Source organism: Apostichopus japonicus, chromosome 6, assembly GCF_037975245.1.
Source record: "Apostichopus japonicus isolate 1M-3 chromosome 6, ASM3797524v1, whole genome shotgun sequence".
Classification (NCBI taxonomy): Eukaryota; Metazoa; Echinodermata; class Holothuroidea; order Aspidochirotida; family Stichopodidae; genus Apostichopus; species Apostichopus japonicus.
In genome coordinates this window covers 9,838,377-9,850,354 of record NC_092566.1, presented here as the reverse complement: position 1 = coordinate 9,850,354, position 11,978 = coordinate 9,838,377, and the positions used below count along the sequence as shown (strand labels likewise).

The 11,978-nt window shown below is 37.0% G+C and overlaps 1 protein-coding gene across 1 annotated transcript; it reads right to left on the bottom strand.

The window, feature by feature from the left end:
• Positions 1-2,036: 2,036 nt before the first annotated feature.
• On the bottom strand, positions 2,037-7,211 carry LOC139968931 (uncharacterized). Its single transcript, XM_071973555.1, has 2 exons — positions 6,420-7,211; positions 2,037-2,750 (listed from the first exon to the last, which is right to left on the bottom strand). Exons 1-2 carry the CDS (start codon positions 6,710-6,712, stop codon positions 2,108-2,110), a joined length of 936 nt encoding a protein of 311 aa, XP_071829656.1. The 5' UTR covers positions 6,713-7,211; the 3' UTR covers positions 2,037-2,107.
• Between the last annotated feature and the right edge of the window lie 4,767 nt (positions 7,212-11,978).

Genomic DNA, 11,978 nt, shown 5'->3' with positions numbered 1-11,978 from the left:
GTGAAGAGCTTTGTTTACAAGTGACGAAAAAGTCAGCCTCTGATAGCAAAAAATCTATATGGTCATGATACAACAAATTTGATATTGCCATGACAGGCTAACTTGTCAGCTATCCAGTGATGGGTAGCGTTAAGCTAGTGAGAACTTCTATCTAGTCTTAGAGACGAGATTACTTTTGTGATTTAGTGGGTAAGTCAATAGGGCTTTTAATGGGCGTATGCTAACATATACATATTCAGTTAACCTATGATTTGGACCTCGATTATCGTGCATTATTCAATTTCCTTAACAAATAAAATGTATTATGGCATCGCAAACCAAAAGAAGCACCAAGTGACGTGCACGTCTCGGACCGGAATATAGCTCGCCTCGGATCTACACTGGCCTCTAGTACGGTCATCAGGTGCACTGTACCTCTGATATTGGGTGACCAGAATTTGACACAGCGTCTCTTCTGCAAAATCTGCTTAACTAGTCACCTATGCAGAATATACTTAGCCTATACCACCTCTGGGGAAAATATTTCAAATCGAAACATTTCCTTTTGTGACCAACAACTTGCAATGGACCAATTTTGGACCATGTTGAGGTATATTTGAAATACATAATTAAAGCCAAGTTGTTTAACTGTAATTATAGGAAATTCTTGTCTTTTTCCCCTAAGATTTTGAAGTAAAAACAATCAGGGTTGCTTTACATGTGACTTTATAATTCTTCTTTTTATCAGGGGTAGTTAAGGTTTGTTATATATAAGCAGAACATCTCACTTTATTTACCATTCTTTGGCACGCCTTGCACTAGACTGGTTTTTTTCTTCTGGTTTTGAGAAAAACTGGACTAAATATCGTAGGCATGTGCCTGCTGAAGGCAGCAAAGATAAGAAACAAATAACTACTTAGTGCCATGGCATAATTTATTTGAATTCCGTCGACGCAGAATGGGAAACATAGGTTAAGTTTAACGCTTATTAGTCTACACACGCAAGGAAATCTAACAAAGAGACCCGAAACACCCTTTGATAAACACACAAAGGGGCTGTTAAAGTTGTGAAATATCATTAGCGTTCCACTGAACTGAACATAATTAGAGATTTACTGAGGTTTGGAAAACTCGGTCAGTATGAATGAACGGTTCACACTGTACTTTCAACTTGACATAATTTACAGATCAATTGCAGTGGAAACAAGTTTTCAATGGACTGGACTGGTGATTAAAGGTTAACACTGAAGAAGATGTGGTAATGTGCTATGTATATTTCTAACGATTTCTCAGCTTCGAAACTGATGACTCCCTAACCTTCTACCGAATCCCAGGTATAAAGAATGATACAGAAAGAATGTAGAGCAGTGGTTTAGGCGGTACATAGACCAAATGCGACCACCCATGCGCAGAACACCACTTTACGATATCAAATAAACGAGAGATTGACTACGTTGATATGTTTCCAAACTTTTATTTCTTTTTTGGTCATATGAAACTCAATCCACGATTGGACATTACATACGAAATGCTAAATAATTACCCCGTGCCGATTATAAATATGTCACCAAAAACAGAACTTGTATTGTTCGATACAGGTGTCAAAGGCCTACAGTGAAATTACGACCTTGCTTACCGGTTTCGAACCTCTGGACATACAATCAGCGTCCATAGCCTAGTCGGTTAGGGTGTCCGCGTACAAAGCGGGAGGCCCGGGTTCGAATCCCGGTGGCGGCTGGAAGTTTTTTCACTGTTCTGGATTTTCCTTCTCATTACGTTTTCAATTATATATATGTAAATGTATATATATATATAGAGAGAGAGAGAGTTGGTTGGTTGGCGTCTATCTAAGAGTTCAGTTGTCTGACGATCGCTAAAACGCGTGAAACTCCGAGTTACAACTACTAGTGTTCCACTAGTCTCAACTAGTATCAACATATATATATATATATATATATATATATATATATGTATATATGTATATATATATATATATATATATATATATATATATGTATATATATATATATATATATATATATATATATATATATATATATATATATATATATATATATATATATATATATATATATATATATATATATATATGGATAAATGCTGCATGTTAATCAACTCGAAGGCGTGCTTTATACAACTCCTGATAGTAAGGAAATGATTCGGAAATACAGAATTGCAGGTCCGAGGACAAACTGCTCACGTCAATTTTTGGTCTGCTACTAGGCTTAAAACACGAACTATCTAAGGCAGAAGCATAAGTTCCACCTATAGCGCCGCCAGCCGTCACTTCGAAGCATCCGCGCCATTCTTCAACGATCTTCCGATTTTTTTCCCAGGTTATGTACTTTTCATCGAATTCAACTCCTATAGCTTTGAAATACTTCGGTAGTATTACATCCGGGTGATTAAGCAGGTCATCAGTATCTATGACGACGGGATTCTCTTCGCCTTTCTCCTTGGCGTATTTCCATAGGTCATAGGTATCTTTGAAAACTTCGTGGATGGGGAAGAAAGGGGCGTCTGTGTTTATATCCACACTTTCGACATCTTCGGTCCTATACATGTCGGTTGCAATAAGCCGTTTCCAGGATTGGAAAACAGCCACTGGATCACGTATAAGAAACGTATGGCGGTAGCCCGCAGGCAATTCGCCATGTATTTTTCTCACAGCAAATGCCATATCCTTAACGAAGACGAAATTCTTTCCTTCAGGTGGGTTAAGTTCAAGCTGCTCTTTTACCCAAGAATAGCTGCAAATAAATAAAAATATAAATTAAACGAACGAACGAACAAATGAATACATAAATACACAAATAAATTATTAATTAATAATTAATTATTTATAATTTGTCCACTGGCAGACCACGTGACATTAATGAATTTTATTCCCCTTCACATGAAACCACAGTCTGAAGAAAAAACCGTACAATTAATAATAACATAAGAGGAGGAATACTTATTGCTTCGAATCAAGACTATTCCTTATGAATATTGATAACTTATTATTATATATATATATATATTTTATATATTATATATATATATATATATATTTATATATATATATATATATATATATATATATATATATATCTAAATATATATATATATATATACATATATATATATATAGATACAAATTTCTGCCGAGTCCAATTACACAAAGCTCTTTCTCCCTAATAAGTCGGGCTTGGATAACGAAAAGAGATGTATCAATCAATCTCTTTCCATCATTACTTCAATTCCACGAATTGTGATTAAAACAACAACAAGAAGAATAACACAGTTAGGGCCTTTTGAACATAGTCTTAGGTAATTTATCTCTTTTACGGTATCAAAAAGGCTATTCGGCAGAAAGTTGTATATAATTTTGTAACATTCAGAAGTGGCTATTCCCGAAGATATATTTATAGATAGTTGAAATGTTATTAACGATTCTATTGCATACGGTAATTAAAGGAGATAGTTAACTCCTCAAGATGAATGTTCAGCTTTTTGGTCCTGACAATGAACATAGGCTATACGAAACTTAGTGTGTGCTTATCATTGTTGTTAGTATATGAGGACAAGTCCATTCGTGTATTACCCAGTTTGGACAACTTTGCAATGCCAATATACCGATCCAAAATGGCTTCTCATATCATGCTTAAATAATATCACTCATCGTGTTAGCATGAAGTGTTCGTAACGTTTATCTAATAAAAACAAGATATACATATTTACTGATAACGTCAATACAATTGAAGCGTGATATTAATATTAAAATTTAACAAACTGACTAAAGGTCAATTACTTAGATACACAAAGTAGTATTCTGTTGTGTGTTGTATTCTGTTCTTTTATTCTGTGTAGTATATAGTGTACTGCAGTAAAGTGTAGTGTAATGTATAGTATAATAGTGTATAGTAGTAGTGTTTAGTGTAGTGTAGTTATATATGAGTGTATAGTATTCTGTTGTGTGTTGTATTCTGTTCTTTTATTCTGTGTAGTATATATAGTGTACTGCAGTAAAGTGTAGTGTAATGTATAGTATTATGTAGGCTATAGTAGTAGTGTATAGTAGTAGTGTTTAGTGTAGTGTAGTTATATATGAGTGTATAGTATTCTGTTCTTTTCATATACATACAATAGGCTATATATACAGCCACTTTACACAGTAAATCGCGCCTTAACTTTTTACAGAGATAATGTGCAGTATCTATACTGCTTGAGATATCCCATTTGGTTTTTGCATTCATTCATTCATTCATCCATTCATCCATCCATTCATTCATTCATTCGTCGATCCATTCATTCGTCGATCCATCCATCCATTCATCCATTCATTCATTCATTCATTCATTCATTCATTTCCAGCAAGTAAACTTCCCTTCACAGAATTATAATAGAGCAGAAATTAGTGTGAACATAAACAAATGATATTTACATTTTTACATGCTATTGTTATCTTATTGTACTTTATTGCATGGAAACGAGAACAGACAAGTGCAAAACTTATTCAATAGTTACTACTCTACCCTCTCTCAATATTTCCTGAGGATAAGACTATAAAAACATCGAATGTACACTGGCAAACCAGAAAATGAGATCAATGGGAAAAGGAACATGACATTACCAACAAAATCTGATAAACGGAAAACAAAGCAGATATAACAATAGACGTTGACACACAAACTCTTTCCTGGTTTCACAGTTAGCCTACTTATTGAAATAATCTTAACTTGAACTCATCTGAGATTCCAATTACATTTGTTTAACAACATTTAATAAAAAAATTTTTTAAAGAACTATTGAGTTGTAATATTATCATCTTATCATCAAATGAATTCCAAAGTTTACCCTGAAATAGAAATACAAAGTTGTTTTTTCCTTTTTCTTACATATTTTTTTTTTTAAATTACTTTTTTGTTCTTGCTTTGTGTTACATCTGTAGTTTGATGCTTAAGAGTTAAACTTTTGCAAAGAAGGTGGCCAGGACATGTGATTAACATTAAACATAAATATACACTTTTTTGTAAACACAATAATTTGAGATAATCTTAACGTTTTTATCTTAAAAATAGTTCATATACGAAAGCGGGCATTACATAATATATTGATGACCTTCTTCTTAATTCTTTACAATTAGCGGAGTAAAACTAGACTTGTAAGTATTTCTCCATACTGAAGCACCATAGTTGAGGTATGGAAGGAAATTGCACCGTATAAAATATAAAAGTGCATCACTGTTTAAACACTGGCTCGCTCTATGTGAATTTCCGATACTTTTACAAAGTGTTTTTGGATAAATTCGTAATCTGTTCTTTCCAATTCAGTTTATGATATATATATATAACTACAGCAAGAAACTTCGTCACATAAACTCTTGCTATATTAACGCCATTATACTTTTGTCCAGGTCAGCATGGAAATAGCATGCAACTTGTTTTGCTAACATTGATGTATAACTTGTTAATTGCGTACCATATACTTTAAGTTATGGGAGTTCGTTGCTTATAACTCTATATAGTACCTCGATGTCGTCACGCGGGCAAATAATCATCAGCAAAAAGCACCAATCTAATAATTTCGATATATTGGATATGTCATTTATATACAGGATAAATAACAAAAATAATGTTCATAGTCTATACAAAGTCCCTTTTTTAAAAACAAAATTCACATATGCCTACAACGTTTCCCCCCCCCCCCCCCAATTTACATTTTATTTCAAGCCCAGTTGTCATCCATGACTTATCTCTGTTACTTCGTTGAATGAGATTTTTCTTCGATAGGACAACATACATTATACAATACAGATATAATGTTGATAAAACGACTATATGAATTATTAAATGTACGCCATTGTCATTGATCGATGAATTTTCTTTGTTCCTGGTGAATATACACCCGCTCTCTTTTCTTCCTTGTATATTATAATCAATTACACCCGGAAAACTGGGAGAGGATCGCCTACATCATTTAATAAATTCAAGTAATTTTAGAGTTAACATTTAACACATAAATTTGTGCAAATGTCAATCAACCAAAGGAACAGAGTGGTTAGTATAATACGAGTAGGTCTATCAATTAATGAGTAGAATCGCAAACTTAACATCACATCTAAAAAGTCTCTGCCGTTGTGATTTTGTATTTTTTTTTTTGGGGGGGGGGGCTTTTTGTGAAAGCGAAAGCGAGAGAGGTGGAGATAGAGAAAGAAGAGATAGAGGAAGAATTAAAGATAGGTGGAGGGGGGAAATATAGCGAGGGGGGGGGGTATATCTAACGTCTGCAGACATGCAGGCTGAGCCTAACAAGTAACATATATTTCCCCAACCCATCCTCACTTATACCCTCCCCTGTATACTGTTATGCTGTTCAGCCTGCCTCATATACCATATATGGAACTTAAGCTATAGGCTACTGCTGATTCGGCCTACCTGAATAGCTTCTGATCTTGCAGCCTCCCTCGAGGTAGTGAGCTATAAGCCAGCTCCACTAATTTCGGATCAGGATGGAACAACTTTTGACGAATTTTATTCAGTTTCACATTATCTGGCATAAACGTGGGATTGTAAAGAGTCGTTGTGACATGGCTTACTGCGTATGGTTCATGCCAAGCTTCTACTCCAGCGACATTACTCATGCACTTCAGAACCGCCGTAGAGACAGATCGAGGGACACACCAGAGAAATACTTTCTTCGCAGTGTTCGATGATAGGTTTCCTTCCATCTTGGATAAAGGCTGTCGGCTGAATAGAATAACCGCTCGGTAGTTTATGTTGGATAGGCTTTCTACGCTATTGTTACAAACATCCGGTAGTCAGTATATAGGATAGGCTATACGTTGTCGTTACACGTGCTATACTGAGAACCCACGATCTTAACATCAGCGATAAGTTTGACAAATTGAAGGTAAGCTAGGCTGTAGAATGAAACAAAATGAGAGAGGAGTATGGCTATTTAGACGTTGTACAGACGAATGCGTGTCAACAGGTTACAACACAGCGGGCAGGTGCCCTTGCTCACTGCAGTAGATGCTCAGTGGTACACTTCATTTGTATAAACCTACTGAGCTATATAACATCCTATATGCCTATAGATGACCTTTGTATTCACAAAACACACTTTGTTTGCGAGACCTTGCAGCACCCATTCTGCTTGAGTTGTTATACAGCAGTATGTTTTACACTCAAAGGGCCGTCGTTAAAAGGGAACACCCTGCTATAATCATTGTTGCATGGCATATAGGCGTAGTGGTACGTTAGTAATGCGTCTATTGTTGGCACGCCATGAAAGTTGGCATCTATACCAAGGGTCGGGTGCACATGCTGGTACTAAGATAACTAAGTCTATATGTTTGCATATATTATTTGTCATTTTGCGACTAGCAAAGACAACAGCTGTATTCAAATTAATTTAGTAGCTTAAAGGGTTATTCTTCGATTGTCATGTTTCATACTCCCCTTTTTAAAGGCAAACTTCAGGATGAACGCAGAGTTCATATTTTGAATATTACAAATAAGAACAATAGCCTATTGATTCCAGTTCATATTGGTTCATTTTGTTTTATTTCTTTTTATTCCTCCTTGAAGGGCACGATGCATCAAGGGCGTAGGAACCGGGGGGCTGGGGGGCGCCAGCCCCCCCCCCCAGTGAAAAATATGGGGGCGGAAGTATCGTTCCGCCCCCCCCCCTCTCCGCAAGTCAGAAAACCCCTTTTTCATTTCCAAATGAGAAAAAAATCTCATTTGAAGCACCAAATTGCATCTAAGGCCAGGTGAAAATTCTTTACAAAATGGAGTGAGTGTTGAAGTGTGCTATATTGCACCAAATTGCATCTGAGGCCACCTGGAAATGCAAAAAAAATCCAAAGGGGAGGGGAAACCCCCTCCCCTTAGACCCCTCCCCCAGGCCGGCCAACAGTCTTCAGCCCCCCACTCAAAAGTACCTTCCTACGCCACTGCGATGCATGACGGGGTCAGCTCGTGTTAAAAGTCTGCGTTCTTGGCATAATATTCATCTCATTTCTTTTATCAATTCTAAAATAATTGGAACAACAGTGTTCTTGTACCTCATTTTATACAACAGTATGTTCTGTTCATTTTGTTTTTGGAATCGAAAGGGTGGGGACAATATATATATTTGTCGTTTATATATATATATATATATATATATATATATATATAGGAATAACGGAAAAAAATGTTAAACAACTAGGCCTCTGCTGCATTTAGAGAATGGCTGGATCTCGAGTGAGATACAATAATTATATATATATATATATATATATATATATATATATATATATATATATATATATATATATATATATATATATATATATATATATATTTATATATTTATATATAGGCTATATAACAGAGCCCTGCAGGGGAAATTGATTTATGCAGGCTTTAAACACGCAGCGTTTCAGTGATTTTGCAATTTTCAAATCCATCACCAACGCTGCCATAACCAATCAGCAATTGCCCCGTGTGATACCACCCTTGTCCACCTTTCGTTCGAGAACGTGCTCTCGAAACTCGCCACGGAAAGTACTGAAAGTATAGCTGTTTCGGGTCACTAATTCGCTGTGTGAACGTTATCACTATGTTACAAATTAAAGCGTAAGTGGCACGATCTCGTATTTACTAACTTGATAAGACTATCCCACTAATCACATGTTTCATTTTCGTTGACGGTTTTGTCGAATTTCAAGGACACGTTTAGCAAACATTAGTAAAAACGCTGTACCAATTGGTTGTTTCGAGCACTCACGGTACTAACTTGATTGCCGTTATGGCCGTGTTGGCAAGTCATATGATTTGCCGTCCCACACCACATTTAAACTCGTTCCGTAGTTCGACCCAGGATTAGTGGCGTAGCCAGAATGGGAACGCCTGGGCGGTTTCCCCCACAGACATTTTCGGGGACGACAAAGGAAAAAATGGCAAAAGAAATATAAATCGTTATGATATATCTGTTACTGATACTTCGTAGGACGGCGTGACTGAAGTGCTTCTCATAGGAGTTTCCTCATTAGCCATGCATATTAAACATAATGCGGGATTTCTACGACAAAAGTTTAACTTTGTTTCAGCCTAATTGGCACTGCTATAGTCAACGTTCCGTGCGTAGTCGTCGTATGGCACTTGGTTGTCGTTTGGAATAAAAGCATATCTCAATTTGAATCACTGAGATGTGAAATACCTGCGTATCTTTTCCCACACGTTTTAGTATGTATTTGCAAGTTGAATGTTTGATATCGGTAATATATACAGGGTCATAGCCACTGCAGGGAGCATGCGAACACGTCCCCCTCCTAACAAAATTCCTTGTAAATGGCTTATATTTGATAACGCATGCAAAATCTTATAACACAAATGTAGTTGAAATGTTGGAAATGAAAGCATCATTTTGCATAGGCCTATAAGCTCGAAACAATATACTGGAAACAATGGTTTGCAAAGAGGAAGGAGGCGGACACCATAGTTCTTCCAATGTTGAATTTAAAACTTCACTCCGACTGAACCATTTCCCCCGACTGACGATGGATGTTGGGGGAGGGGGGGGGGGGGTCGGCCCAGTCCCCTCCCATTGCGATCGCCACTACACTTAATAATACTCATGTACATTTTGTCTTATTTAACCACTGATGAAGCTAGACCTCTCATGCAGATATTGTAGACTAAATATAAAGGGTTTCTTAGTCAAAGTGATGGTATTGTGGTCAGATGGTTAAGACCATGGATTTGCAATCTGCGGGTTGCAAGTTCAAAGCCATGGTCAGATCATTACGTTGTGTCCTTGAGCAAGACATCACCTCTCTCCACACAGATATATAAATGGAGACCTGCTAGGTAAATTGTAAATATAGTTGCGTGGCTGCGCAGATTTATGTCTGCACCCTTCAAGAACTTTCCCCAGGGGACAAGTCGGTAGGGCCCACTGTAATAACCCCGGGAACGACTGTTGGAATTGTGCACCCTTGGGTGTGTGGGTCTACCAAGGGGGGGGGGGGAGTCATCTTTGTAGTCGTGTGAGAAGGACCTTAATGGTGGATCTGACAACTAACCAACGACCAGGGGGTTCATTTTTGTTAAGTCGTGTGAGAAGGCCTTGCCTTGATACAAGATTTTAAACCTTGAACTGTAATTATTTTGTTAACCTATAGGGCATTACGTTGAGAGGAAACTAATCATGTTTATCTTGATTTAGATCATGAAACGTTCCTCAAAGATAGACTGTTATCATTATGTCATGTCTGCTATGTTATCAATGTGTGATGACATCATCTCAGTCACAAGGCAGCGAATACTTTGTTTCCCTTTGGGTTCTTGTCATATCGTCGTTTAGATGAAAGGCAAACAAACTGTAATGTCATTCAAACTAGACTAACAGGTCATCAGTAATATGCATCAAACTGTCAAATATACTAGTAAGCAAAACCACAATGGTCATTCATGATTTAACTTCAACAATTGTCAGTGGCTTCGGAAGTTATCAAACAGTGAGGGACAAAAAACACACTCTGGCCATAACTTTTCAAATTGAAGGTGGGGTGGGGGGTATAGGAGGTAGATAGGTAGCGACTTTCTCTGTTCCCCTTTTTCTACGCCTATGAGTTTCCTATTGTAACTCTGTAAGTATTTAGTCTCATAGAGACATGTCAATATCTATTATTGAAACTCCTCTTTCAATTGAATGCAGGCTGGTGAAGCTTTGCGAGTCTGAATCTCAGCGATCTTAGCATGCTAGCAATCAGAGGCAATGTGTTGATGATAATCATGTTAAAACCTTAAATTTTCGAAAATATATAGCCTATCTAACAAACTATAAAGTATTCGGAATTTAATCACAAAAAAAAAAACATAGAACAACCCAAAAGCCGGCCAGGTTACGTGGCGGTGTCAACTATTGAGTTCGGGATGGAAACATTGTGAGGGTAAGAACCTACTAAATAGTTGAATACAAAAAGTGTCACGCTATTATTCCGTGGCCAATACTAATGATAATGTTAAAAACTTCAATATCACCTACAATATCTAAAGAAGAACAAAGTACTATTAGTACAATACTTGAACAAAGTCAAGGGCAAAAGGCTTGGGTGTAATTTTTGAGGTTTCCTGTGAAATCTATTGATTTTTTCCCACTCTGAAGCTTTGAAGAATTATTGGATCGGAAACCATAATCTGATGCCATCTATACGGAAGGTCTATTATCGTTGGTTCCAGGGACGTATAGCTAAGGCCTAATGATTGGGGGTTTAGTGGCTTGGCTGAAATTCCAACTGGATGGGGTTTGAAGCCAGAAAATTCCGACTACTGCCTTTTAACCCCCCCCCCCCCGCTACTCGTCAACGATACGGTAAGTGTCAGTCAGACACCCCATCTTTCGCGACTGCACTTTTGTTCCGAACTTTTTTTCGATACATTTGTACCCACTGGCCCTCACTTTACAAACTTATTAATCACTCTGCAAGCAAGTAAGCAACTGAGTATAAGTTATCTGCTTGAAGGCTACATAGACTACTAACTACAAAAGCTATGTTAATGTAACAAAGGGGATTTTTTTCTTCAACAAATTATATTCGGCGTCATAGTGAATTACCCAAAAATACAGTGGTTTTTCCTAACGCGCTTAATATTATTATAATATTATTATTTTGGAGGGGACGGGGCTATTTATCACTCCCATGAAAAATCTGCCTATCATCTTCGTCAAAGCATTGAGCGTTTTAATTGTATACCATATAGACAATATATGTACCAGCGACGCAGCCAGGAATTTGTACGAGGGGGGGGGGCACATTTTGCGATTGATATGGGATGGGTCTAAAGGGAGGGGGTGTCCCCCTCCCCATTGAGAAATTTTTGAACAATTGAAAGTCCTTAGATGCGATCTGATGCAATGTTTTGCCAGTTTCATTATTATCATATGATATAATATCAGTGATTTTGTTTCCGGTTTGAATTATTCTTTTACATGTTCTTTTA